General features: G+C 51.6%; 2 protein-coding genes across 11 annotated transcripts in view; both read left to right on the top strand.

The window, feature by feature from the left end:
• The first annotated feature begins 2,576 nt into the window (after positions 1–2,576).
• Positions 2,577–6,172, top strand: Rhebl1 (RHEB like 1). Of its 6 annotated transcripts, XM_029469995.1 has the most exons (9): positions 2,577–2,589; positions 2,749–2,883; positions 3,450–3,521; positions 4,229–4,308; positions 4,576–4,658; positions 4,752–4,808; positions 5,012–5,059; positions 5,543–5,624; positions 5,781–6,172. In XM_029469995.1, the coding sequence occupies exons 2-9, from the start codon at positions 2,832–2,834 to the stop codon at positions 5,871–5,873; spliced, it is 567 nt and encodes a 188-aa protein (XP_029325855.1). In that variant the 5' UTR covers positions 2,577–2,589; positions 2,749–2,831; the 3' UTR covers positions 5,874–6,172. The 6 variants fall into 6 exon arrangements, 4 of the variants coding, with proteins under 4 accessions (XP_029325855.1, XP_021039945.1, XP_029325854.1 ...); XR_003834975.1 differs by lacking the exon at positions 2,577–2,589 and having other exon boundaries at positions 2,655–2,883; positions 5,457–5,624; positions 5,781–5,872; XR_003834974.1 differs by lacking the exon at positions 2,577–2,589 and having other exon boundaries at positions 2,655–2,883; positions 5,454–5,624; positions 5,781–5,872.
• Positions 6,173–12,901: 6,729 nt separating this feature from the next.
• Kmt2d (lysine methyltransferase 2D) overlaps positions 12,902–27,917 on the top strand; it is a 38,489-nt gene continuing 23,473 nt past the window's right edge. Inside the window, exons 1-20 of one of the 5 annotated variants that reach the window (XM_029469419.1) lie at positions 12,902–13,073; positions 17,320–17,405; positions 17,559–17,685; positions 17,845–18,065; positions 18,163–18,272; positions 18,398–18,560; positions 18,797–18,962; positions 19,042–19,156; positions 19,284–19,441; positions 19,622–19,767; positions 19,902–21,335; positions 21,428–22,536; positions 22,982–23,098; positions 23,398–23,508; positions 24,603–24,707; positions 25,898–26,079; positions 26,635–26,799; positions 26,887–26,996; positions 27,088–27,135; positions 27,694–27,915. In XM_029469419.1, the coding sequence (XP_029325279.1) occupies positions 17,357–17,405; positions 17,559–17,685; positions 17,845–18,065; positions 18,163–18,272; positions 18,398–18,560; positions 18,797–18,962; positions 19,042–19,156; positions 19,284–19,441; positions 19,622–19,767; positions 19,902–21,335; positions 21,428–22,536; positions 22,982–23,098; positions 23,398–23,508; positions 24,603–24,707; positions 25,898–26,079; positions 26,635–26,799; positions 26,887–26,996; positions 27,088–27,135; positions 27,694–27,915 (4,858 nt within the window). In that variant the 5' untranslated portion in view covers positions 12,902–13,073; positions 17,320–17,356. Of the gene's footprint in view, positions 13,074–17,319; positions 17,406–17,558; positions 17,686–17,841; positions 18,066–18,162; positions 18,273–18,397; positions 18,561–18,796; positions 18,963–19,041; positions 19,157–19,283; positions 19,442–19,621; positions 19,768–19,901; positions 21,336–21,427; positions 22,537–22,981; positions 23,099–23,397; positions 23,509–24,602; positions 24,708–25,897; positions 26,080–26,634; positions 26,800–26,886; positions 26,997–27,087; positions 27,136–27,693; positions 27,916–27,917 lie in introns of all 5 variants that reach the window. The other 4 variants (XM_021182964.2, XM_029469420.1, XM_029469418.1 and 1 more) reach the window with 4 other exon arrangements.

The following is a 27,917-nucleotide window of genomic DNA, read 5'->3' as shown; positions in this document are numbered from 1 at the left end:
TTTCTTATTCGATTCTGCCTCCCTGTAGGAAAGTTCAGGCTCCATCACTCATTAATGAAAGACACAGGAAGGGAGTGGGGGGTGGGCAGAGACAGAGATAGAGACAGAGACAGAGAGTCTGACTCAGCCAATAGTCAGCACACAGGCCCAGATACTCAAGGTCCTTTTGGACTTTCTACCTCCGTTGAGACTTCAACCCCAGGAACAAATACAGGACAGGAAACAAGAGAGCTGCTAATTCAATCCCCAGATCCCCAGAAAGAATACACTGTTTTTCTGGGTCAGCAGTTGGAAGGAGAGGCAGGTGCATCTCTGGGTGTTCCAGGCTAGTTAGGGTCTATGGCAAAGAGTGCTCTTGGCCAGCCAGGGATACATAGTATCTCCAACAAAGAAACAAAGAAACAAAGGCAAGGAAGCCAATCTTGTGGCACTCACCTTTACCCTAGCACAGGGAGGCAGAGCAGGGAGATCTCTGTGAGTTCGAAGCCAACCTATTCCAGGAAAAGTCAGAGCTATGTAGAGAGATCCTGTCTCAAAAAACCTAAACCCAATTCAAAATACAATAAAATACAAAAACAATAAAAATCTCCCCAAACTCCATATTGTTTTAAGCCACTAAGTAATAGTGTTGTTGTTATTATTATTACTATTATTTTCTCAAGACAAGGTTTCTCAAGACAGGGTTTCTCTGTGTAGCCTTGGCTGTCCTGGAACTCTCTCTGTAGACCAGGCTGGCCTTGAATGCAGAGAACTGCCTGCCTCTGCCTTATGAGTCTTGAAATTAAAGGTGTGCGCCACCGTGACTGCCAGTGCTGTTTATGATGACAATGATGTTTATTATGTACCAAGAAGGAGGTGAATTCTTAGCCGTGGAAAACAAAGAAGTCCTGGGAAGCATAGCGTTAAGTCACAATTTTGTATTGTCGTGGCTAAATAACTGAAAAGGAGAGAGAGGTTCCTTTTTGGCTCAGAACTTCTTATGGTTAGTCTATGACCACTTGGCTCTAAGTTCATGCCCACTGTGACGCAGTCTCATGGATAGTGGGCACATGTGATGGAAGAGTTTGTTCACGGCAGACAGCAAACCAAAGCAGGCATGGAGGAAGAGTCCAGAGTGAAGCAGAGCCGGGCGTGGTGGCGCATGCTTTTAATCCCAGCACTCGGGAGGCAGAGGCAGGCGGATTCCTGAGTTTGAGGCCAGCTTGGTCTACAGAGTGAGTTCCAGGATAGCCAGAGCTACATAGAGAAACCCTGTCTTGAAAAAAAAAAAAAAAACAAAAAACCAGAGTGAAGCAGAGCCTCAGGAACCCCGGCCACCAGCAGCCGACTTCCTAGGTTCTACCTCAATGGGTTGAACCCGCTGGTTAATTTGAAGCTGTCCATGACATACATACTTGTCTCCCTAAGGTTTTGTGCATGTGTGTGTGTGCGCATGTGCATGTGTGTGTGTGTTCTGGGGACTGCAAACTAGGCTGGCCTCATGCAACTCCAAACTCTGAATAAATTTAAATGCCAGGAAAACAGATGCCATGTTTATCTCTTTTTTTTTCTTCTCTTTCATGTTTATCTCTTTTAGCAAGCCTGCAACAGTGTCTTGTCCAGAGCATGTGGAACGTGGGCAACAGCCTGTTTTCTTTTTCTAGGACAAGGTCTTTTGGGCTCAAACTCACTATGTAGCTGAGGCCGTAATGAGTTTGAACTCCTCCTGACCTTCTTGTCTTCGCCTCTTAAATCCTTCGATTATAGACCTAGGCTTTTCTTTTCCTTTTTCCCTTTTTCTGGACAAGGTCTTGGGTGGCTTGATCTTGTATAGCCCAGGCCGGTCTCAAACTCATAGCATCCTCCCGCCTCAGTCAGTATTTGTTGAATAAATGAGTGTCCCGGGTATGATAAGGAAACCTAAGACTGCATACACACTGAAATAATTTCCCCAAGAACAAGAACTTCAGTTCTGTGAAATCAGAGGCCTAGAACCCACCCCCACCCCCACACGCCTGACTCCTGAGAACTGGTTTCTCTGTGTAGCCTGGCTGTCCTGAAACTCACTCTGACGATAAGGCTGGCCTCAAACTCTGAGATATGCCCTTCTCTGCCTCTCGAGTGCTGGGATTAAATCCGTGCTTCAAAGGCCTAGAATCTTTTCAACAAAACCTCTAGCCCAAAGCCACGTGCATCCCTTTGATCCCGTACTGGGTAGGAGGCAAGTGGATCCCAGTGAGTTTGAAGCCAGCAAGGTCTATAGAGAGAGCTGTAGTCCAGTCAGGTTGCACCAGTAAGACCCTGTCTCAAAAACAAACACTCCAGCCGATCCACAACAGATATTTTCCTTTTCGTTTTGTATTTTCACAACAGGTGTTTTCCATCTGAGAGTCACAGCTTCTTTGGCGAGGCAGCAAGTACCTCTAGGACCCCGAGTTCCTTTCTCTTTCTTTATGAATGAACAGGCTCAGGTCTACGCATGTGCAGCTCCCAAAGATCCCGCTCCACGTGAGGCCCACCCTTCCCTCCTGTGGGTGACTCCGCCCTCCTCTATTCTAATAGACCAATGGGGAGCAGCATGTGGGGCGGAGCCGGGAGCCGCCCGGCTAGGTATCCCGCTCCTCTTGTCCCCTCCCCTGGCCCCCCGCGCCCGGCTCCCTTGCGTACAGCCGCTGTGTTGTGATCACGTGGGCTGCTCGGGGCTCGCGGCTTGTTTTGGTTTTCCTTGGCTTGCCGGGCGTAGCTTCAGTGAGCTACTGTTCTTCCCAGGGTCCACCTCGGCCTGCACCTCGGCTGATCTTCGGGTTCCCTCGGCCCGCACTCTTACGAGCCCCGCGGGGCGGCATCCTGTCATGCCGCTGGTGCGCTACAGGAAGGTGGCCATCCTGGGGTACCGCTCCGTAGGTAAGTCCCCGCCCTCCCGAGAGCACCGTTGCTTTGTGGCCAGAAGAGGCGCGCTGTCGCGGAAATGTGACACGAGGACCCAATGTGGCCTGGGAAGAAGTCGGGTTTGCTGCCAGGAGATGGAAGGGTGGAGGGATGCTGGAAGAGGAGCGCGCAAGGGTTAAAGTGTACCGGGCTGTGGTTGCACCAGTCGTCCCCGCGTTGTTCTGGGAGCGGGGGTGGGATCAGTATTTGAAGGCGTGGTGGAGATCTCTGCGGGCTAGACACTTGCAAGTGTCCTTGGCCTGGTGTACTAGATCCTGGGGAATCTTTTTCAAAGGGTGAGATGGGGTGGGGCAGGAAAGGGCTTCCTGAAGCGTCACTGAATGCATCGAATCACCAAAACGTCGCGGAAATCTACTTGTTAGGATGATGGTAATAAAAGACCAAGGGCAAGCATTGCTTGGGAGCTCCCACAATCTGGGATGCTGATGTGAGGTGCCCTTTGGTCCTGGCCACAGTCCGAAAGGACAAAAGGTGTAAATATGGATGGATGACTGTATTACAATAATCTTTGGTTCTTAAAGGGAAGACATCTTTGGCACATCAATTTGTGGAAGGCGAGTTCCTGGAAGGCTACGACCCTACAGTGGAGAATAGTAAGTAGCTGCATTCCCCCCCCACCCCGCCCCCCGCGCGCCCCTCGCTCTCCACTGCTTTGTTTTTTGTTTTGAGACAAGGTTTCTTTGTGTATCCTTGGCTGCTAGAACTAGCTCTGTAGACCAGGTTGGCTTCGAGTTCAGAGATCCTCCTGCCTCTGCCTCTGGAATACTGGGATGTGCCACTACCACCTGGCATGAGTAATTTTCTTTAGTGTGAAGGGGATTGGAACCTAGATAGACTGGGTGCCCTCTCAAACTGCACAATTTGAGATTTCTTTGTTGCAAAGAGGATGGTTTGTTTATAGGTTCCACTAATCAGCTCTAGGAGTCCCATTCTAGTGTCTAGAGCGTGGCATTTCTGGCGTTCTAGACCAGAATAGTAGAGATCAAGAGGTTCTCAGTCTCTGAGTTGAGGCCCCATTTGCAACCCTGTACCTCCAAAAATATGTACATTGAGATTCATGATGATAGGGAAATCATAGCTATGAAGTAGCAACAAAAATAATTTTATGGTTGAGGGTCAAGCACAGCACAGGGAAGTGTTTTAAAGGGTCTCAGCATTAGGAAGGTTGAGAACTACAGGTGTTGATGAAGACAGTAAGTCAGTGTGTCACTGCTGGGGTCAGGACTGTATCGGAACACACATCACTGGGACCACAAAGCACCTCACAGTCTAGAAGCTGCTTCTTTGTTTGTTTTTCCAGCTTACAGCAAGACAGTGACTCTTGGCAAAGACGAGTTTCACCTACATCTGGTGGACACAGCAGGGCAGGTACCAGTTGCGGTAGGGTGTCCAAATGTTATAGTTCAGCCCTTTATAAAGTCTGGTAGTGTGTGTGTGTGTGTGTGTGTTTCATGTGGGACATAGTATGAAAAGAAAGGCATTGAGCTATTAGTGTGCAGGGCTCAGTGGAGCTACTTCATAAAAACTTGTTTGATGGAAGAGACTGGAGCGAGGAATGTCCCGGGGAGGGTCACTCGTGCGCTATGCCACCGGCTTACACCGTTTGAAGGCATGGGTGTACATACTCTCGTTTTTGTTTGCTGCTAGGATGAGTACAGCATTCTGCCCTACTCGCTCATCATCGGGGTCCATGGTTACGTTCTTGTATACTCGGTTACCTCTCTGCGCAGGTACGTCATGGAGGTTTCTTTTGAGTGGGGGCTTGTCAAGACTGGGTAGTTATCCTAGAACTAAAACCCTAGCTCTGTTTCTTATGTCTGAAGCTTTCAGATTGTTAAGAACCTGTACCAAAAGCTACACGAAGGCCACGGTAAAACCCGGTAAGTGGTTTTAGGACATCGAGACCTGAGGGTGTGGAAGGAAGCGAAAGGGTGAATGAACTCTTCAAGGAGGCTAGACGTAGATCACGGTTGGCTTGTTTGGGAATCGTCTGGCCTTGATGGAGTTGGAGTAGCTGGGGTCCATGGAGGATGGGGAAGGGGATCTTACAAGCATAACTGTAGCAACTGCTTTGTCATCCCAGGCTGTCCGTGCTGCTTGTGGGGAACAAGGCAGATCTCTCTCCTGAGAGGTGGGTAAGACTGCTGCTCAGGCAATGGAAAATGACATGTATCAGGGATCAGTCGAGCTGTAGTCCTTCCCAGCTCTGATGCTTGACTGAAGCAATTTTACGTCTTGATTGGTTTTTCGAGACGGGATCTTCACCACATAGCCTAGGCTGTCCTTTAACTCCAGATCCTCTAGCTTTCCAAATAGTGCTCGCTGAGAATGGAGTGGTGGGTCACCATGCCTAGCTGGTTGCCACCCCCTCCCCGAGATTTTCATCCTAACTTTGAAGGTCACTTAAGGATAATCCTATCATAATTTATATTTCAGTTTTGCATTTACATATCATGCTTTTGTTGACGTATATTTTCTCTTTCTTCACCTCCTCAAACCTTGGGGGAGGGGCTGTGAATCGTCAGAAGGAATCGAAACCGTAGAGATTTTTCAGAGAACTTGCCGGACGTTGCTATCTGCTTTCCATCTTGGTGTGTTCCAAATCTGTTTCCAGAGAGGTGCAGGCAGTTGAAGGGAAGAAGCTAGCAGAGTCCTGGGGTGCCATGTTTATGGAGTCGTCTGCTCGGGATAATCAGGTGCTGAACTTAAAGATTGGACTCAGGGGGCAAGGCTAACCGTGTCGTCCTACATGCTGCTTGGTGGTGGGGATAGTTAGGAAGCGCTGTTTGCCTAGGGGCTGGATGGTATCAGCTCTGACCCAACTGATTGACCGATGATCTTATTCCTTATAGCTAACTCAAGACGTCTTCATCAAAGTCATCCAGGAGATTGCCCGGGTGGAGAATTCTTATGGACGACAAGACCGCCGATGCTATCTTATGTGAACTCTTGGCATGGAATAACTGCCCTGTTTCTGCTGCAGGCATTGTCCAGCCCGCAGTGGTGGGGCAGACCCTCAGGATATAACTGCTATGGTTGCCAACTATGTCCCCTGTCCTCTGGGCACACAGTATGGCACTCTTATTTTTGCACACTCATCCAAGGTTCTGGTAGCCTGGATGTTAATGTTTACAAAGGGGCAAGATGTCTCAGGGACCCTGGCTTCTAACTCCTTGGTTTTCTTTTTTTTTGTTTTTGTTTTGTTTTTGTTTTTGTTTTTCGAGACAGGGTTTCTCTGTGTAGTCGTGGCTGTCCTGGAACTCATTCTGTAGCCCAGGCTGGCCTCGAACTCAGAAATCCGCCTGCCTCTGCCTCCCGAGTGCTGGGATTAAAGGCGTGCACCACCACGCCAGGCTACTCCTTGGTTTTCTAAACGGATTTTTACAGTCTGTACAGTAGGGATATGAGTCTTGGGCATTGATTACCCAGGACTCACCCTCCTGGGTAGGTTTTAGGTGTTGGTTGGGTAAGGGTATTTGGTTCCTTGGCAGTTCTGAAGTAGAGCTGTCTGCTGGGGTAACAATGTATATTTCCAAATAAACTGAGAAATCTTTTGTTGACGTTTGTGTCTGGGAAGAGCTGAGGTCTGGTGGCTTCAGTATTTAGTATTCACTCTTGTCTTTCTCCTCACTAAGGACCCCACCCTAAGACTTAACCACTCGCCTTTTTTCATCTATTTTGATGTTTCTTTTTTGTTATGTTTTTTTTTTTTTTTTTTTTTAACTTCACCAAGTTCTGTTGGGCTGCCCCACCCATCTAAGTTTGTGGGTCCTGAAGATCTCCTTAACTACAGATATACCGCCCTCTAGTGGCTAATTGCCATGTGCCGTCCAACTAGCTGTTGTCCTGAGACCATGACATTTGCTGTGTCCCCTCATTTCTAATGATGTCAAGTAGAGTAGAGGCGGAGACTAAAAGTGTGTGATAACCCATGAGAATTGAGAAAAGAATGTGCTTGGCATACATGTGATCTGGCAACCCAGATGTGCCTAAGCCCCCTCCTTCCCCCACCCTCCACCACTCTGGGGTTTCTCTGTGTAGTCCTGCCTGTCCTGGAACTCTTATGTATGCACTGCTTACTAAGAGCCTTGTCCCTTTGATATAGCAGGCTTTTTTTTTTTTCCTGCTATATCATGTTATGGCAGATACACACACAACCACTTTTACAAAAGGACTGTTTGGAATTGTGGTATATATTTTAGGTGTTAAAGATTTGTTTTTGTCCTTTCAGAGTCTGTCACAGTAGAATGGCTGTTTGCTAATAAGGTGTAGGTCTTTTTTTTTTTTTTTTTTTCCCTGAGACAGGGTTTCTCTGTGTAGCCTCTGCCTCCCTCCTGAGTGCTGGGATTAAAGGCATGTGCCACCACTGTCCGGCTCTTCTTTACTTTTTAAATTATGTGTTTGCATGTGAATACAGGTACCTGAGGAGGCCAGAGGCATCAGGTTCCTTGGAGCTGTAGTTACTGGTGGTTATAAGCCACTGAACATGGGCACTGGACACTGTACATAGGTCCTAGGCACAAGCAGTGTGTACTCTTAATTGCTGAGCTGTCTGTCCAACCCTCACTGTCTGCCTTGACTATTCACAATTCATTCTCAAAGAGAGTTGTAAGGGTGACCTAAGAGCCACCATAGCATAGTAGAGGACAAAGACCTTCTCTGCTTACTGGGAGAAGCTGAAGTACCTGATCAGCCTAACTTCCCATTTGAAGTTTATTGAATAGGCTTCAGAAGCTGGGTGTTGTGGCATATACGCATGCGTGCACGCAAACACACATACACACACACCTGTAATCCTAGGGTTTGAAGGCTGAGGCAGGAGGCCATCCTGGACTGTATATATAGAGGTTACATACTAGCCAAATATTCTACCACTGAGCTATAGCTTCAGTCCTTTTGTAAAAGTGGTTGTGTGTGTATCTGCCATAACATGCAAATGGAAGTTAGAAGGCAACTTGCAAGAGTTGATTTTCTCCTACATTGTGGGCCCTGGGGCTCAGACTTAGATCTTCAGGTCTGGCAGCAAGTGACTTTTATTCATTGAGCCATCTTGTCAGCCCTTTAGAGAGTTCTTTTTGATTGTTTGTTTGTTTTGAGGCAAAGTTTCTCTGTGTAGCTCTGGCTGCCCTGGAACTGATTCTATAGACCAGGCTGGTCTCGAACTCAGAGATTTGCCTGTCTATGCCTCCCAAGTATTGCAACTAAAGGCATATGACACTACCACCAGGTGCCGGACACCACTTTTAAAAAAAAAATAAGATTTGTTTATTTTATGTATATGAATAAATTGTAGCTGTCTTCACACACTCCAGACGAGGACATTGGGTCCCATTACAGATGGTTGTGAGCCACCCTGAGATTGCTGGGAATTGAACTCAGAACCTTTGGAAGAGAAATCAGTGCTCTAGACTGTTGAGCCTTTTCTCTAGCCCCAGACTTACTAATTTTTTATCTTTGAGTGTTTTGCATACATGCTTGTCTGCACCAGGTGTGCTTGGTGCCTATAGAGTCCTTTATCCATTTGGTCATCTCTGTGCCTTGTATACCTTTGGAATTGTGTTAAAGAAAAAGTCAGGGGGCTAGAGAGATGGTTTAGCAGTGAAGAGCACCACCTGCTCTTCCAGAGGTCCTGAGTTCAATTCCTGGCAACCACATGGTGGTTCACAACCATCTGTAATGGGGATGCCATGTCCTCTTCTGGTGAGTCTGAAGACAGAGACAGTGTACTCACATACATGAAATAAATAAATCTTAAAAAAAAAGAAAGAAAAAGCCAAAAGAGGGCATCAGGTCCCTTGGAATTCGAGTTACAGACTATTGTGAACCACATGGGTGCTGGGATTGCACCCAGGTCCTCCAGAGGAGAAAGTACTCATTAATCCCTGAGCCATCTCTCCAGTCATAAATACTTGTTTTTGCTAGGTTATGGTGGCGCACACCTTTAATCCCGGCACTTGAGAGGCAGAGGCAGGGGGGTCTCTGAGTTTGAGGCCAGTCTGGTCTACAGAGTGAGTTCCAGGACAGCCAGGGCTACACAGAGACAAACCGGTCTTGAATACACAAAACAAAGACTTTTTTTTTTTTTCCTGTGAATGGTTTTTTTAGTGTTTTGCCCACTGTATATCCAAAGGCCACATGTGAGCAGTGTCCTCTTAGGCCAGAGGAGGGCATCAGGTCTCTTGGAAATGGAGTTAGGGATGGTTAGTGTGAGCCACTCAGTAGGTTCTGGGAACCAAACCGAGGTCTGCTGGGAGATCAACCAGGGAGTGCTCTTAGCCACTGAGCAGTCAATCACCTCAACCTCTGAATCACAGATTCCAGGTTGTGAATCACAGAATGTGAAAACAAGCATGGTCCTCTTCCTCCTCCTCCTTCTTCTTTCTTCTTCTTCTTTTCTTCTTCGTCTTCCTCTTCTTTTTTGGTTTTTTGAGACAGGGTTTCTCTGTATAGCCCTGGCTATCCTGGAACTCACTCTGTAGACCAGGCTGGCCTCGAACTCAGAAATCCACCTGCCCCTGCCTCGCAAGTGCTGGGATTAAAGGTGTGCGCCACCACTGCCCAGCTTAAGCATGATGCTTCTTTTAGAGATTTTTGTGGTTCTTTTGATGAGACTCTGTGTGTGTGTGTGTGTGTAACAGGTGTGCTGTGGTACAGGTGTGGAGGTCAGAGAACAACTTTCAGGAATTGGTTTTCTACATCCACTATGTGGGTCCTGGGAGTCAAACTCATGAGGTGTGATAGCAAACCAGCTACGGAGCCACCTTAGCTTAGAGGGTGACTTTGAAGTCCTCACCAGCCTTTGGCCTTCACATCCCAAGTGCTAGGTCACAGGATTGCAGTGCCTAACTTGGCGTAAGAGCTTGTACTAAAAAGGGTGTTGGAGCTCAGAGGTTAAGAGTGAGTGCTCCGTGCTTTTGAGGACCTAGGCTTGGTTCCCAGGATCCACACAGTGGCTCACAACCACTTGTAACTCCAGTTCGAAGGGCTCTGATGCCCTATTCTGAAACTCTCGAGGTTCCTGCAGCTATATGGTACATATAAGTTCACAGAGCTGCACAGAAATACACATTTATTATAAACATAACTGTGAAGTCTTTCTCAAGAGGATTAAAGTGGGCAATGAGGGGCCAGGTGTGGTTCAGGGCTTTAATTCCAGCTCTCAGGAGGGAGAGGCAACATGAATCTCATCTCGTGAGTTGAGAGGTAACCTTGTCCAGAGGTCAGTGTTACGTAAGACCATATCCCCCGTACCCCCCAAGCACTGAGGTAATTTACCCTCTGTTTAGGATGGTCCATCATAGATTAATTAGTATTATCTTCTAGTAGGAGTGTTTTCATTTTGAGTACAGGCAGTGGGGAGGTGCTTTCTGCTTTTCAATTCCTAATTAAACTTGTACTATAGCTGACATAGTTGTGGGGTCACCTGAAGTTTCTTTTTTGGAAATTTTGTTGAAATTGGCTTCAGTGATCAGACTAGAAACTTTGATGCTATGTATAGATAGCAGCAAGTGTCTACTATTGATCTCGCCTACAACCATGGCCAAAGCCACACTGTCTAATGTGGCCAATTACACATGGTTAGGTCTATCATGGCTATAACTAAGTTACTGAGTTGCACCACTTACCTTTCAAAGCATTCAATAGCTACATGTATCCAAGTGGCTATATTCCTGTGGATACAGCTCATTTCCACAGAATGAACCATGCTGTACCCAGGCAAGTAGCCTCAGACCTCATTTGCCAGCTTCTCTCCATTCTTTTCTCTTAATTTTTTTTAAAAAAATTACATTCATTTTATCATGTGTGTTTGTGTGTGGGAGCATCCTGGATCTTTGAAGGTCAGGGAACAACTTAGATTCAGTTCTCTCTCTCCACTATGTGGGCCAGAGGGATGGAAGCCAGGCCTTAAGGCTTTGCAGTGAGTGCCTTTTACTCTCAGAGGGCCATCTTATAGGCCCTTAAAGCTTTTCTTTTCTTTTTTAATCTATGGGAAAATGTCCCCTTTGGTTTGCACTATGCGTTAACTTCTCAGAGTGACTCCTTGGGCGATTTTTTCTTGTGTAGCCTCAGCCTTTTCACTTGTAATATGGAGATAATTCCACAATGTTGGTGAGGGAAGGGGAGGGGGATATAAAGTATCGAGTACACAGTTAATTTGTCTCACCCTGCTTACTCCATATATACAGTCTATGCAGAAAGGTAATTCTAGTCTTCCTTCCTTCCAGACTTGGGAGTGCGGGAGTTTGCCAAGGGTCTTATTCAGATTAACAATATTCCAACCAAGTAGCAGAGTATTTAGCTTAGTTTAAGGAAGAAGGAAGAAGAAGAAGAAGAAATAATATAAGACAGGTTTAGAAGATTTTCGGGAAAATTAAGTATGGGGTGGGGACACTCTATATTGATGTTTTGGTAGGGAAGTGGTTGTCTGGGTATCGTGAGGACACCGACAATACTTCTACACCAAAGGGTCTTGGAGTTAGAAGACCTGAGAGTCGTCCAGCTTTCTTCCGGCCCCCAAACGTGGCAAGAACCCACCCTTTGCAGCGCCAGGCACCGTGCCTCACTTTCTCCATTTGCGGACTCCAGTTCCCAGGATGCAGAGCTGCGGCCAATCTCCAGGCTCTCTTTTCACACCCCCCCCCCCTTTGGCAAAGATTGTCCCCCAGCCAAAGCAAGGAGTTCCAAGGGTCAGTGACTTTAGGGAACAGAATTAAAAAGTGGCCAGAATCCTAGCTTTACCACCCAGAAGGTAAAGGAGGCAGCTCCTGGGCCGCGGCGAAGAAGAGGGGGGCTTTATTCCCACGTGTCTGCCCGGCGGCCAGCCTGGCGCAGTCGGGGTTAATCTGCAGCGGAGGGATCCCGGAGCGTGTGCGTAGAACTGCAGAGTCACAGCCTTTCCTCCAAGAGGGCCGTACCCCTCCGCCGCCCCGCTCCAACACAAAATAGGGCCTCCTCTTCTCCTTTCTCCCCTTCTCGAGTGGGGTTCCCCAGGCAAAAGGGCCCCCTGGATCTCGCGCCGGACGCTCCACGAGTCTCTACGACCGCTGCCCAGCTCCAAGGCGAGGAAAGAGCCTCTTCGCAGGAACCACCCTACCGGCCGAGCAGGAGGCGGAGGGGGGAGGCGGAGCGGCGCCGCGCTGCACTACTTTCCTCTCCGGTTGCAAATGGCTGCCTCGTTCCCCACTTTCCGCTCAGTTTCCTGACCCCCCGGCGCCGGGAGCCGGGGTTGGACCATGCACCTCTAGACCCCCCGCGATCAGAGCCTGCCGGGGGTCTAGGGGGTGCCGCGGACCACAGGCGGCCAGGCCGGGGGCGGGGCAGCTCCGGAGGCCAGAGGGGAAGGGAGGCGAGCGCTGGGCCTGGAGCGGCCGGAGGGGAGCGGGCAGAGGGCTCGCACCGCCCGCCCCTTCCTCTTCCTCGCCCACCAACCCTCCTCCCTTCCCCGGGGGGAGCAGAAGGTGGGGGGCTCGAAGCCGCCGAGGGGGGACGCTCGGGGTCGCGGAGCCCGGCGCTGGGTGTGTGTCAGGATCGGCCCCGCCGGCTCCGCGTCGCCGTAGCTCGCGCGGCCCCGGGGCGCCGGCCCGGCGGGGAGAGGGGCTCGGCGCGGCTGCGAGGGGCTCACGTTCCATCCGGGCCCGGCGCGCGGCGCGGCGCGGCGCGGCATTCCTTCCGGGCTGCTGGGGAGGCGCCTCGACGTTCCATCTGGAGAGCCTCGACGTTCCGCCCGAGCCCGGCGCGGGCGGCCGGGGCGCTGGCCGGGCCCTAGGACTGAGAGGCCGCCCCGCGACGCGGATGCGGAGCCTGCTCGCCCAAGATCAAAGCCACCGGTGCTCTCTTTGTGTCCGCTCGGGATTCGCCGCCCTGGGGTTGTTCATGGAAACCTAAACTGCTGGAACCTGAGGCAGAGAACCCCTCTTGGATTTTTGCTTTTTTTTTTTTTTTTTTTTTTTCTTTTTTTTTTTTTTTTTTTTTTTTTAACCCCCGGGGGAAGGGTGACCACTCCGACCTGGATTTACCGTTCTTGGTCTCCCTAAGCCCCCCCGAGTGGGGGGCGGCTGTGCTCGCTCTGGCGGTTGGAGGTCGGGGAGCGGCCCGGGCTCTGGCCATGTTCTCGGATGAGGATTTCTGGATCGCCCTGTGAAGAGGTGAGTGAAGTCCGCCCGGCCTGGGCCCAGAAAGGGTTGGACTGGGGGCACAGCCAGATGGACTATCTTGGCCGGTGGCTGGCCTTTAGGTTGGAGAAAGGGGTGCCAGAGCTGGGGAGGGTTCCTTTGGCAGGGTCTGTCAAGGGAATCTGAGCCAGTTGCCACGGCAGAACTGAGGCCTGGTTTCTTGGGGTGTGCCTCTTTAAAGATTGGGGGTTCAGGGAACTACAGGAGTTTGGGAACATGTCCAGATAGCCTCTCTGCCTGTTTATTTTTGTGTTGAGGGAGTTCGACCAAACGAGGACCCAGGCCCTGATGCCAACACCAATCCCAGGCTGCTGTCCCCCACCCCCACCCTCAGGGTTCCTTGGGACAGAGCAACTTGGTGGGGGGGGTGCCACTGCCAGGTCTCACATACTGCCAGATTGGACTTTAATGTTGTTCCTACCTACCTGGGCACCCAAAACAATCAGTGGGAAACTCAAGGAGCCCTGAGTCCTTCACCAGAGGGGAGGGTGGGTGGAAACTGGTTCGATGAAGAGGGGAGCTGGGGCATGAAGGAGGTGGGGCTGGGGCAGCTCTGCCCCTGCTGTTCAACTTAACTACTCTGCCTGGCAAAGTGACCCCAGCAAGGCCTAGTGGTGTCTTAGCCTGCTTCGTTTCCCCTCCTCTTGGGATGGACATAATCTCCCGGGGGATTATAGAGGAGGCCGTTGAGATCTGTTTTCTACGAATGTGGGCTGCAAAAAAATGGCTTTTGTCTCTTGCTTTCTCTGGGCCTAGTGTAGAGTTAGCTGCCCATGAGTTCCTGGCCAATCCTGAAAGCCCCTGCCAGATCTCTACAATGCTTTTCTGGCTACGGAATGGTAAATAGTTCTCAGGTGCTGCCCTGGCCCTGCAGAGTAGGGTAGCTTGTGCCTCTTTGATGGAGAAATGACTTTATTTGTGCTCTTTTCTGCTGGAAGCCAGTGTTTCCAGCCCTGGTAGGAGGTGCTGGGGAGAAGGGGTGTGTATCTACAGCAGGAAGGGTGCAGTATGAGCCTCCCGCCTCAGCCTCTGGGCCCCGGGCTGGGGACAGCCTCTCTCACACCTGTCATGTTGCCCAGCAGGGATTTGGCTAGTGCATTTTGCTCCCTCATTCCACCCCCTCCAAAATACATTTGCTAGGTCTCCTTGAGTATTGTCTCAGAAAGGGGAAAGCAGGGGGTTTGCCCTTGAAAGCTTTCTGAGAGTTGGCATAGGGGTGCGGGGTAAAGTGAGCTGTCATCTGTGGTCTCTGCCTCTCTTGTCTGCTCTTAGATAACATCCTTAGGTGAGACTGTACCTTGTTAGCTCTGGCTGACCCCCTAGGCTACCCCGGGACAATGTGTTACCATTTGGATCCTTCCTAGAGGGCTGACTGAAAGTGGGGGTGGAGAGAGGTGTGGTTTGATTCTCTAGCTGGGAACCAGGAAGTCCTGAGTCCCACTGAAGAGCTGTTCACTCAAGGGCCTGCTCCAGCCTTTCACCCCTCCAAGCCTCCATTTCCTCCCTTGCAGAGAAAATGGAGTGAAGTCTGCTGGTCTAGGGTGAACACAGGAAGGAGAGTGGTGGGGTAAATCTCTGCCACCTCTCTGGGCTGTTTTGGGTGTTTTTAGATGTAAGACTCCGCGGTGTCAGCTCCCTAGCTCAGAGCAAGCCTGGCGCAGGTATTAGCCTAGTTTCGATCCAGGGAAAACCCCCTTGGGATATATGTGTGTGTGTCTGTTTACTGGCTGTGAATGATGGGACGGGGGAGCCCTTGGTTTTATTTGCTCAAAAGCCTCCAGGGACTTGATTGCTATGGCACTTGGTATTTTGGTATAGATGCTGGGCTGAAAGCTTGAGGAGTTAGGGGCTGAGGTTTCAGGCTACTTGGAGGTGTCCCTGGGTTCTTTATGGTACAGAAAAAGGAGAGTTTGCCGCTCAGTCTTGGACCTTCCATGGCTCTGTAAGTGGGGTGCTCTCTTTGCTGGGGTTTCTACTTTGATCCTCAAGGCTAGATGGAGAAGGCAGTTTCTGTACCTTCTTGGGCAGTGCTAGCTTTAGCAGAGAGAGAGAGAGAGAGAGAGAGCGCAAGCGAGCGAGCTCGAGCAAGCGAGCAAGTGAGCTGTGCTTGGGGGAGGGCCGAGGAATGTGTCCCTCTGGCCTTGTGTCAGGCGGCCCTCCTACCCACTGTATTATCACTGTTGCCTTCTACTTCTCTTTGTTGCTGTTTGTAGCTCCCTTGGCCTCAACTCTGAGAACAAAGTTGGTGGAGGATCTGTTAGGAAGATATGGTTAGATGCAAACATTTAGGAAACTTTAAAGTCCTCTTGGACCTTCGCTGTGACCAGGCAGGCCTTGAATGATTGAATAGGTAGAGGGTCCTGGCTTGAGCCTTGAGCTCTAGTTCACTTCCCACAGGTGGCTTGTAAGGGCCTCTTGCAGTTCAGAGCTTGCTCTGTAAGCTGGCTAGATAAGCATCCTGCTTTCCTGCAGATGGGTTGTTGTGCATGAGGCTTGGGAAGAGGTAATGGGTGTTGGGTGCTGCTGCTGGTCCTTCCTTGTCAGGGTCAGAGCATTAGGGGGAAAGGAAAGGCATCTTCACTTCTGTGTGGCTCCAGGGGGCCGCCAACATTGGCAATGGAACTGTGGGCTTAGGGAAGGAAACTGAGTCTGCGTTGGATGGGAATTGATTTACTGATTGCCAGGCACTTTGAGGGCTCCCCTTGTTATTCAGCCCCAAGTGATTGACCAGGGTATTTGCCTTCTAGTTTTAGAGAACAGGATTATCTGTGCTCAGGTTGGTGTGACCACTGACTAAACAAGGGGAGGGGAAAACATGGGAGATGGATTTCTCAGACCTTTATCATGTACAGTTGTTTTTAAGGGCGTCTTCTTACCTCATGTACCTCACACCGCCTTTAGAAGCACTAGATTCTTGTTGAGAAGAAGGCCCACCCTTCTCACCAACAGCTGCAGGCGCTAATCCTCCTCAGCTTTCTTATGTGGGGTTTCTTTCCTATTCATAATCTTGGGAATTCTTTTCTGTTTAAACAGTTTCAGTGTGGAGTTCTGGTTGGCCTAGAGCTCTCATTGTAGATCAAGCTGGTCTCCAACTTGCCTTTGATCCCTCTGCTTCTGTCTTCCAAGTAATGGTGTTATAGGTGTGTGCCTCCAGGTCTAGCATCTCTAATTCTTACTCTTGGCTCCTCTCAGTCTTCGTATTCAAGTGTGCTGCCTTGGAGGTCAGGGAAAATACACCCAGTGTTGTGTGAGTCTTAAGCTTTTAGATGTAGCCTTAGCATGTTTCATTTGGTTTTGAGATACACTGGATTATATGAAAAAGGAAAGAGGGACCGTTAATTCTTCGAGTATTTGGAAACCCGGCTTGACTTAAGAGGAAGGAAACTATTCTGCTATGTTAAGTCCTGCCCCATTTAGCCCTCCTCCAAGTAGCAATGTGCTTCCTGAGACTACAACTCCCAGCATGCTTAGCCCCAGGCCTGCTTACACATGCTCAGTAACTCTTAAGGCCCACTTCTGTTAACTACTAGGAGCATCTAAGGAAGAAGGGCAGTTGGCGTTGCTAAGGGCAACAAACCTGAGGCCTTCATGCTAGGTGAGACCCAGGGCTCATGTATTGCTGGGGCCAGTGGTGGTCCTGAGTTTCATATGCCTGGCAATTGAGGTTCCCCCTGTTGTATTTGGGATACGCTTGTTAAAAGCAGTGGAGATCCAGTCACGGCTATCCTTTAGTGTAGTGTTGTGTTAAATCTCTTGCAACCCCCTAGGACTCTACTTTTTGCAGGAGGGATTTTGACATGACTAAGACTTCTGGGTCAAGTGGGTTGCTACTTTCAGGCTGTAGGATGGTAGTGGACCTGAGATCTAAGAATAAAGGCCAAGGAATAGATAGGGCCCAGGAGTTAAAGAGAGACAATGGATGTAGTTTTAGTTGGAATGATCACCCTAGGAACTGTTACAGAGGAGGGCAGAAGTGTGAAAATGGAAAAGATACCTGAGAATCCAGGATGAGAGGAGGAGGTATGTGTTTGGAGGAGAAGTGGGTAGGGGGGGTAAGAGTCAGAAAATGAATTCCCTAGTCACTACAACAGAGGTTTGTAGACAGGGTGTGTGTCTGATGTCTTAAGGGTCTGCTTACCATTAACTGACTTTTTATAATGGGAAGAGGGCTCACTGGGGAAGCTTAGTGGACATACAGGCTATCTTTTGGCATCAACAGGTCTCCCCGAGAGGGCCCTGCCCAGTCGGAGAGAGGGATGGACAGCCGGAAGCCGCCTGCTGAAGAGAAAGATTCAGACCCAGCAGGTGAGTAGAACACGTTTCCCGGCTCCTCACGGGGGGCAGCCCTTTATTTCTGGCCCCGGCACAAATCCTGGCTTTGTCTGAAACGTACAGGTATCTGAGGAACTTTGTTCTCTGACACAAACGTTTAATGCCATCTCCTGTCTGTTCATTCAGCTGATGGACTCGCAGCCCCTGAGAAGCCTGGTGCCACTGAGCCAGACCTTCCCATTCTGTGTATCGGGGAGGTCTCCGTCCCCAGTTCTGGGGGTTCCAGGCCTCAGAAGCCTCCTCATGACTGCAGGTAACTTGTTTGTGGAAGACAGGGCTTTATAGGCATATGGGGATTTGGTTGGAGAGTGGGGGCTTTCCAGACATGTGAGTAGAATACATGGGTATGCTAGATCACAGGGTTCTGGGGGTGCTGGCTGCCATGGTGCTGATGTCTGTGTGTCCACAGTAGGGGCCCAGCACGGCGTTGTGCTCTCTGTAACTGCGGGGAGCCCAGTCTGCATGGGCAAAGGGAGCTGCAGCGCTTTGAATTGCCATCTGACTGGCCCGGGTTTCCAGTGGTATCCTCTGGGGGAAACTCAGGTCCCTGTGAGGCAGTGCTGCCCAAGGAGAACGCATCACAAATTGGTTTCCCTGAGGGTCTTACGCCTGCCCACCTAGGAGAGCCTGGAGGTGAGCTGGTTTGGAAGCGGGGTAGAGGCTGGGCCATCCTGAGCTACCGGTCACAGTGTTAACCTGTTCCTCTGTTTACCTCATCCCACCTATCAAGGGCACTGCTGGGCACATCATTGGTGTGCAGCGTGGTCAGCAGGCGTATGGGGGCAGGAGGGCCCAGAACTGTGTGGTGTGGACAAGGCCATCTTCTCAGGGATCTCACAGGTAGGGTTAAGATGAGATGACTGCGTAGGTGAGGGGAGTCAGGGAGGAGTGGGCAGGCCTGGGGAAGGTCTAGTGGCTAACCTTGTCCAAGCCGGCCGGCTCTGAGGCTCTGCCCATCCTTGCAGCGCTGCTCCCACTGCGCCAGGTTCGGTGCCTCCGTTCCTTGCCGCTCACCCGGATGTTCCCGGCTTTACCACTTTCCCTGTGCAACTGCCAGTGGCTCCTTCTTATCCATGAAAACCCTGCAGCTGCTCTGCCCAGAGCACAGTGATGGAGCTGCACATTTGGGTGAGAAGAGCAAATGAGGGGCCAAGCATGCCTTTGGTTTTGGTACTCCAAAAAGCATTATTCAGTCTAAAATTGTAGTCATTCTGTCCCAGTAATATAGATGCGAACTTTGTGAGTACAGGGGCCCTGCCTGTATGTGCCTGTGTGCAGATACTCTGGTTTCTACAGAATAGTATCCATGCTGGCTCTGCATCACTCAGTAGCTCACCTACACCTTTCTTCCCTTTCTCCGGCAGAGGAGGCTCGCTGTGCAGTGTGTGAGGGGCCAGGGCAGCTGTGTGACTTGCTCTTCTGTACCAGCTGTGGGCATCACTATCATGGAGCCTGTCTGGACACTGCTCTGACTGCCCGCAAGCGTGCCGGTTGGCAGTGCCCTGAATGCAAAGTGTGCCAATCGTGCAGGTAAGAGTGTAGCCATATGCCAAGTGTGGACAGAAAATGAGGCCAGGGAGGATCCCACAATGTGTCCTGTGCCCTCTAGGAAACCTGGGAATGATTCTAAAATGTTGGTGTGTGAGACATGTGACAAAGGGTATCATACCTTCTGTTTAAAACCGCCTATGGAGGACCTGCCTGCTCACTCGTGGAAATGTAAGGTGAGTATCTTTAGATGCCACTGCCTTTAGCATCTCTACAGTTGTCTTGAGTTTAATGGGTCACATGCATGCCTCTGTCTCCAGGTGAGGTTTGACTAGAGTCTGTCTTGCTTTCTCGATTCCCTAGACATGCCGGCTATGTCGGGCCTGTGGGGCCGGCTCAGCAGAACTGAATCCCAACTCTGAGTGGTTTGAGAACTATTCACTCTGTCACCGATGTCATAAAGCCCAGGGAAGCCAGCCTGTCACTTCTGTTGCCGAGCAGCACCCAGCTGTCTGTAGCAGGTAAGTGGTGTCAACTGAGATTGGGACGGGGCATTGGGAGCGGTGAGCCTGGAGGGGCCATGTTAAACAGGCAGCCAGTCAGCAGTGCAGTCCACCTCATTGATGCCTCGTCCCAGGAGGCTCTCTAGGAGTTGTTAGCTGGAGAGAGCCACAGTGCCTGCTCCCCTGTGCCCTCTGCAGATTGTCCCCCCCAGAGCCTGGTGAGATCCTCATTGATGCACCTGATGCTCTGTACGTTGGATGCCAAGGGCAGCCAAAGGGTGGGCATGTGACCTCTATGCAACCCAAGGAACTGGTGCCCCTGCAATGTGAAGCCAAACCACTAGGTGAGTAGGACTTGAAGGTCCCTGAAATTAATCCTTGGTTCTGTGGCAAGAGTCAGTTTTTGCTTTGCCTCAGACCCTGCACATTCTGTAGTTACATCTGAACTAGGTAGGGAGATGATATATTGTGTCTGCAGGGAGAGCAGGGACCCAACTTGAAGCCCAGTTGGAGGCTCCCCTGCATGAGGAGATGCCACTGCTGCCCCCGCCTGAGGAGTCGCCCCTGTCTCCACCACCTGAAGAATCACCCACATCTCCACCACCTGAGGCCTCTCGCCTGTCCCCACCAACTGAGGAGTCGCCCCTTTCTCCACCACCTGAGTCGTCACCTTTTTCTCCACTGGAGGGCTGCCCTCCATCTCCTGCACTAGACACACCCCTGTCTCCACCGCCTGAAGCCTCACCCCTATCTCCACCATTTGAGGAGTCTCCTCTGTCCCCTCCACCAGAGGAACTGCCCTCTTCTCCACCACCTGAAGCATCTCGCCTATCCCCTCCACCCGAAGAGTCACCCATGTCCCCTCCACCCGAAGAGTCACCCATGTCCCCTCCACCTGAGGCATCTCGTCTTTTCCCACCATTTGAAGAGTCTCCCCTATCTCCTCCACCTGAGGACTCTCCTCTGTCCCCACCTCCAGAGGCATCACGGCTGTCCCCACCCCCTGAGGACTCCCCTATGTCTCCCCCACCTGAAGACTCACCTATGTCCCCCCCACCTGAGGTGTCCTGCTTCTTGCCCCTGCCTGTCCTGTCACATCTGTCACCTCTGCCTGAGGTATCACGGCTGTCCCCACCACCCGAGGAATCTCCCCTGTCCCCACCACCCGAGGACTCTCCTGCCTCACCTCCACCTGAAGCCTCCCGACTGTCCCCACCACCCGAGGATTCTCCTGCCTCACCTCCACCTGAAGCCTCCCGACTGTCCCGTCCCCGGGAAGACTCACCTGCTTCACCACCACCAGAGGACTCACTCATGTCCTTGCCGATGGAGGAGTCACCGCTGTCGCCACTGCCTGAGGAGCTGAGACTCTGCCCTCAGCCCGAGGAACCATACCTGTCTCCTCAGCCTGAGGAGCCCCGACTCTGTCCCCAGCCTGAGGAGCTGCCACTGTCCCCACAGTCTGAGGAGCCATGCCTGTCCCCTGTGCTTGCAGAACCAGGCCCGTCTTCTCAGCCTGAGGAGCTACGCTTGTCCCCTGTGCCTCAGGAGCCACACCTGTCCCCTCAGCCTGAGGAGCCACACCTGTCCCCTCAGCCTAAGCAGTTGCACCTGTCTCCCCAATCTGAGGAGCCCTGCCTGTCCCCCATGCCTGAGGAGCCATGCTTGTCCCCACAGCCTGAGGAACTAAATGGACCTCCTCAGCCTGCAGAGCCTCCTGAGGAACCAAGCCAGAGCTCTGCACCTAAGGAGCTGTCCTTGTTTTCCCCAAGTGGGGAGCCACCTTTATCCCCCATGCTTGGAGAGCCAGCCCTGTCTGAGCCTGGGGAACCACCTCTATCCCCACTTCCTGAGGAGCTGCCCTTGTCCCTGTCGGGGGAGCCAGTCTTGTCACCTCAGCTGATGCCACCAGGTAAGGCGGTATTAGTGTCCCGTTCCTCTGGGGGCAGTCTTAACACGTTATGGCACATCTAATCTCATAGCCTCTTTTTCTCTCCTCCCCAGATCCTCTTCCTCCTCCACTCTCACCCATTATCCCAGCTGCAGCCCCTCCAGCCTTGTCTCCTTTGGGGGAGTTAGAGTACCCCTTTGGTGCCAAAGGGGACAGTGACCCTGAGTCACCGTTGGCTGCCCCCATCCTCGAGACACCTATCAGCCCTCCACCGGAAGCCAACTGCACTGACCCTGAGCCTGTGCCCCCGATGATCCTCCCCCCATCTCCAGGCTCCCCCCTGGCACCCGCCTCTCCGATCCTCATGGAGCGCCTCCCTCCGCCCTGCTCTCCGGTCCTTCCGCACTCCTTGCCTCCTCCGACCCCCCCTCCTTCCCACTGCTCACCTCCTGCTCTGCCGCTCTCTGTTCCCTCTCCGCTGAGTCCTGTGCAGAAGGCAGTGGATGTCTCAGATGAAGCTGAGCTGCACGAGATGGAGACTGATAAAGGCCCAGAACCTGAGTGCCCAGCCTTGGAACCCAGGGCCACCAGTCCCCTGCCGTCCCCTCTGGGGGACCTTTCTTGCCCCGCCCCCAGCCCTGCCCCGGCCCTGGATGACTTCTCTGGCTTGGGAGAAGACACAGCCCCTCTAGATGGGACTGATGCCGATCCATCTCAGTCACGGACTGGACAGATGTCTGGCAGCTTGGCTGGTGAACTTAAAGGTTCTCCTGTGCTCCTGGACCCCGAGGAGCTGACCCCTGTGACCCCTATGGAGGTCTATGGCCCAGAATGCAAGCAGGCAGGGCAAGGCTCACCCTGTGAAGAGCAGGAGGAGCCTGGTGCACCAATGGCCCCCATGCCGCCCACTCTCATCAAATCTGACATCGTCAATGAGATCTCTAACCTGAGCCAGGGCGATGCCAGTGCCAGTTTTCCTGGTTCAGAGCCTCTGCTGGGCTCCCCTGACCCCGAGGGGGGCGGCTCCTTGTCCATGGAGCTGGGAGTATCCACGGATGTTAGTCCTGCCCGAGATGAGGGCTCCCTACGCCTCTGCACTGACTCTCTGCCAGAGACGGACGACTCCCTGCTGTGTGACACTGGGACAGCAACCAGTGGAGGCAAAGCCGAGGGGGACAAAGGGCGGCGGCGCAGCTCCCCTGCCCGGTCCCGAATCAAACAGGTAAGAGCCTCTGGATGCACCCAAGCTCATGCTGCCATGCGTGAGTCACAGCCCAGCGCTGGCTCTGCACTTGACTTCCTGCAGCCTGGACTGCATAGAACCTTTAGCTGCCTAGCTGACTGCTATGCATAGAGGAGGTAAATGGTTCACCCAGGTTCATGGCCTCATGAACCAACTGGGACCAAAAACGTGGTACTCGGAAGGAAGGCATTGCTCGGTTTTGCTCTTCTCCCATGGTGGCTGTTCTTAGAGGCGAGGTTGGTTTGGTCATTACTCACTTAGTATTTGTCGATACTTGGAAACTTGACTTCTTTTCTGTCCTCTGAGTGGGACACCTGGGTCATTTTTAAAAAGCTGTTAGACACTTCATTTGTCATCTTTCCCTCCAAGCCTGTGGGCCTAGCACACGCAGTCCTCCCTGTAATAGGTCCCTTCCATCACTTAGGGTCGGAGCAGCAGTTTCCCAGGACGACGCCGGCCTCGTGGAGGAGCAGCACATGGAGGCCGAGGAAGAGGACGGGCCCGACTGAAGTCGACCACTTCTTCCGTTGAGACACTGGTAGTAAGGACAGGCTCCGCACCCCCAAGTCTCACCCCTTAAGCATGCCTCACACGCTCCTTAAGAGTTAAGCACGCTTAGAATCCTGTCAGTCCGATGTTTGCTAGCAAGGGTCTGACTACTTGGCTCTGAGGATTCTTGAAACCTCTGCCGTTGGGTCCCAGTAGGGGAATCTGAGTGGTCTGCCTCTTAGGCCTTAGCTTAGCCAGGCATGCACACCTCTCCTCTGTGTATGGGAAAGAGGGCGGCTTAGCTGAGGCAGACTTTCCTTCCTCACTCTCTATAACTTTCTGCTTATTAAGGTGGCTGATATTGATAGTTCTCCTAGCAAGGAGGAGGAGGAGGAAGACGATGACACCATGCAAAATACCGTGGTTCTGTTCTCTAACACAGACAAATTTGTTCTAATGCAGGTACTGTATGGAGTTAGGACGGCCCAGCTTTAGCAGTGAGAGAGGCATACTGAGTGCACTCTTGCTTCCTCCTACCCCTGCCCCGTGTGTGCACGTGTGCATGTGTGTGTGCACACGTGCATGGTATGTGCGTGTGTGTGCATGCATGTGTGTGTGTGTGTGCATGCATGTGTGTGTGTGTGTGCGCGTGCGTGCGTGCGTGTGTGCGCGCGTGTGTGCGTGTGTGTATGTGCGCATGTGTGTGCATGCATGTGTGTGTGCGCGCGAGTGCATGCGCGTGTGTGTGTGTGTGTGCTTGCTCATGAGCTTACTTGGCTAAGAAGGTGGATGGGGACAGTCAGGGCCCCAGTTTGCTTGTTGCGATGGCTGCTGATGAGGTGGTCCAGGTGGCTTGCTAATGCTGCATGGTGAAAAGGGCAGAAATGGAGTCCGGGGAGCCTGTATAGCCAGTACAGTCACCCCCAGGTAATCTTGAGCCTACTTTTCTTTTTTAGACAAGTCTCTACCCTAGCTGGTCTTCCTATACCTGCTTAAACTGATGCTAGACTGTATATCTAGTTACTAGATTAGAGTAGAGTAGGAAGTTTTCCTAGGGAGGCGCAGCTTCTCTGTTTTGGGAGGGAAATACAGGGGGATCCCTGGTGACATAGTGACTGTCTTAATGCTGTGGGATGGGCTTCTAATTGACTCCCTGGTCTTTGCCTGGGACCAGGGACAACAGATATGTTTGCAGGGCTAGGTAGATGGCTTTGGAGAAATGCTTGCTCTGCAAGCAAGAGGACCTGAGTTTAAATCCCTGGGATCTATTTAAAAGCTGGCTATGGCCTTACACGCCTGTACCAGTGTTAGGAGAGGAGACAGGTTGGTCCCAGGAGCTTGTTGGCCAACCAGCTTAGTTGGAATTGTGAACTTTGGGTTCAGTGAGAGACTGTCTCAAAAAAGGGGGTAGAATATAATAGAGGAAGACCTTTGACTCCCTCCATATACTGTTCTCATCCCCCACCCCAAGACAGACAGACATAGGGATAGGGAGACAGACAGAAGACAGAGAGGCAGAGGCATGCTTGCACATTGGGGTCTTTGTTCCTCTGCAGGACATGTGTGTGGTGTGCGGCAGCTTTGGCCGGGGCGCTGAGGGCCACCTCTTGGCCTGTTCACAGTGTTCTCAGTGCTATCACCCGTACTGTGTCAACAGCAAGGTGAGCTCAGCGCCGGGAGTGTGTGGGCAGTGGGTAGAGTCAGTTCTCCACTACCCTATTCCCGCACACTATTGATTTTTTATTTTACTACATCTGTCTGGTGGGCGAAGGGGAACATGTATGTCAGGGTGTAATTGTTGAGGTCAGAGGACAGCTTGTAGAATTCACCATGCGGATTCTAGGGATCACACTCAGGTCATCAGGCTCAGTGGCAGGGTCCTTCGTCTGCTGAGCCACCTCACAGCCTCACACTGGATTTCTTTCTTTTTTTTTCTTTTGGTTTTCTCTGTATAGCCCTGGCTGTCCTGGAACTCACTCTGTAAACCAGGCTGGCCTCGAACTCAGAAATTCTCCTGCCTCTGCCTCCCGAGTGCTGGGATTAAAGGCGTGCGCCACCACACCCGGCTAACACTTGATTTCTTAAAGTAGCTCTTGGAAGTTATTGATCAGTTGTCAGTCCTGTCAAATTCAGAGAAAGGTGCTTTGGAATTTATAGCAGACATTGTAGTTTCTTTCCATAGGCCAATCCTTGTCAGTGTAATTCAGTCCGTTGTGTAAATGCAGACTGTAGAAAACACTTACTAGTAGAAAACATGCTCTGTGGTCAGGAGGTATGGCACCTTTAATCCAGGCAGAGGCAGGCGGATCTTTGTGAGTTTGAGGTCAGCCTGGTCTACACAGTGAGCTCCCAGTCAGCCAGAGCTCCACAGTGAGACCCTGTCTCAAACAAACCAAACCAAACAGATAACAGAACCAAACCATGGTATGGTCTGGAACCAGAGCAGAGAATGGACACTGGAGCTCCACATGTACAAATAGATAGCATTGTCTTTAACTTAAGGTCCTTTGGGTTTTTCTAAAAACTACCAATTTATTAGTTAGTGCACTAGTAACATTTATTAGCTTGTTTTAGTAACAGGTTCTAAAGGTGAAGAAAATTGAGGGAAATGACCCTTGTTCTGTCGTTAGTTTGGTGCTTGCGTAATGACAGATGTGGTGTTCACTCAGTGGGGGCTGTGGTTGGAGATTTCTGTTCAGCCCAACTCCTAGAAGCCTCTGGAGAGGCGCTCTTTGGTGTCAAGAGTGCTCTGTGCAAACCCCTCTGGCTGCTCAGAGGTCTGCCTTCAGCTGTGTAAGCTCTTCGCATCCCTCCCCAACACAGAGCTGAGGCATCTCCTTTTCTCCACCAGATCACCAAGGTGATGCTGCTGAAGGGCTGGCGTTGTGTGGAGTGTATCGTGTGTGAGGTGTGCGGCCAGGCCTCCGATCCTTCGCGCCTGCTGCTCTGTGATGACTGTGACATTAGCTACCATACATACTGCCTGGATCCCCCACTGCTCACTGTGCCCAAGGGTGGCTGGAAGTGCAAGTGGTAAGGAGAAGCAGCCTGGGCTCCGATGGGAGATGGTGAATGACCTCAGATACAGTTAGCAGTAAAAGAGACCAGCCCGCTGGGCTGCTGCTCAGTGGGGTCGCCCGCCTCTGGGATCCTAGGTTGGGTGCTGTCTTAGTCAGGGTTTCTATTCCTGCACAAACATCATGATCAAGAAGCAAGTTGGGGAGGAAAGGGTTTATTCAGCTTACACTTCCATGCTGCTGTTCATCACCAAAGGAAGTCAGGACTGGAACTCAAGCAGGTCAGGAAGCAGGAGCTGATGCAGAGGCCATGGAGGGATATTCTTTACTGGCTTGCTTCCCCTGGCTTGCTCAGCCTGCTCTCTTATAGAACCCAAGACTACCAGCCCAGAGATGGCACCACCCACAAGGGGCCTTTCCCCCTTGATCACTAATTGAGAAAATGCCTTACAGTTGGATCTCATGGAGGCATTTCCTCAACTGAAGCTCCTTTCTCTGTGATAACTCAGCTGTGTCAAGTTGACACCAAACCAGCCAGTGCAGGGGCTGAAGGTCTTTGTGCTTCTACTAGGTGCGTGTCGTGCATGCAGTGTGGGGCCGCCTCCCCTGGCTTCCACTGCGAATGGCAGAATAGTTACACACATTGCGGGCCATGTGCCAGCCTGGTGACCTGTCCTGTCTGCCATGCTCCCTATGTGGAGGAAGACCTGCTAATCCAGTGTCGCCACTGTGAACGGTGAGGTCATCCCTTCTCCTTAGGTCGACTCCGGGTGCTGCTGTCAGCTGTCTTTGCCTGTGCTCAGCCTCGTCTTCCTCTCCCCAGGTGGATGCATGCCGGCTGCGAGAGCCTCTTCACAGAGGATGAGGTGGAGCAGGCTGCCGATGAGGGCTTTGACTGTGTTTCCTGCCAGCCCTATGTGGTGAAGCCTGTGGGTGAGTATCAGGTTGGAGGAGGCCGATGGTGTTGAGTGTCTTGCTTTGGAGAGTGTCCTAAGCTCCCTTTGGTTTGCCCTCCTTCCCACAGTACCCGTTGCCCCACCAGAGCTGGTACCTGTGAAGGTAAAAGAGCCAGGTAAGCCACAGACATTTTGAATACCCAAACCAGCTAAGACTGTAGACCATCTTCTCTGCTCCAACCTCTATAAACTTTAAAGACTCCGGTCTAGTCAGTGGCAAAGTTATGATTAGAACCAAGATTTTCCTATTCCCAGACATGGTTCATTGCACCAGGCAAATCAGCTTCTTAACACAAGAACCTCATTCAAGAGAGCACGGCTTTCTTCTCACAGAAGGGACACGGCCATCTTTCCTGCCACAGTGTGGGCACCACTCTTAGCAAGAATGCTGGCCTTCAGCAAGTAGAGTTCTTCCTGTCTCTTGGCAGCTAGAGAGTCCGTTAGGTGAACCTGTGGTTAACAGGTTCTGGACATAGCAGTCTTCTGCAACAGCACTCACCTCAGAATCCCTCCGTCACTGGTAGAGCTTCAGTGGCCTGCTGTCTCAGCTCTTAGGAACCGACAGGACTTGTCTGTCACTGCTGTGTCTCAATTGGGAACATGGGTTGACATGTGGAGTTTCGGTTTCCCTGGGGCCTCTGTCCAGGGATCATATGTTCTTCCCTGTTGTCCAGAGCCCCAGTTCTTTCGCTTCGAGGGTGTGTGGCTGACAGAAACTGGCATGGCGGTGCTGCGTAACCTGACCATGTCACCACTGCACAAGCGGCGCCAGCGGCGAGGACGGCTAGGCCTCCCAGGCGAGGCAGGGCTGGAGGGTTCTGAGCCCTCAGATGCCCTTGGCCCTGATGACAAGAAGGATGGGGACCTGGACACTGACGATCTGCTCAAGGGTGAAGGT

The sequence above is a fragment of the Mus caroli genome, chromosome 15 (assembly GCF_900094665.2).
Source record: "Mus caroli chromosome 15, CAROLI_EIJ_v1.1, whole genome shotgun sequence".
In the NCBI taxonomy this organism is placed as follows: Eukaryota; Metazoa; Chordata; class Mammalia; order Rodentia; family Muridae; genus Mus; species Mus caroli.
The sequence above is the reverse complement of the archived record's forward strand: the minus strand, read 5'-3'. Positions and strand labels throughout refer to the sequence as shown.

Bases quoted from the DNA above. Each gene is read 5' to 3' on its own strand.
- Rhebl1 (XM_029469995.1), top strand. From the start codon at position 2,832: ATGCCGCTGGTGCGCTACAGGAAGGTGGCCATCCTGGGGTACCGCTCC. The intron at 3,522-4,228 runs GTAAGTAGCTGC...TTGTTTTTCCAG, and splicing joins CGACCCTACAGTGGAGAATA to CTTACAGCAAGACAGTGACT. The intron at 5,625-5,780 runs GTGCTGAACTTA...TATTCCTTATAG, and splicing joins CGTCTGCTCGGGATAATCAG to CTAACTCAAGACGTCTTCAT.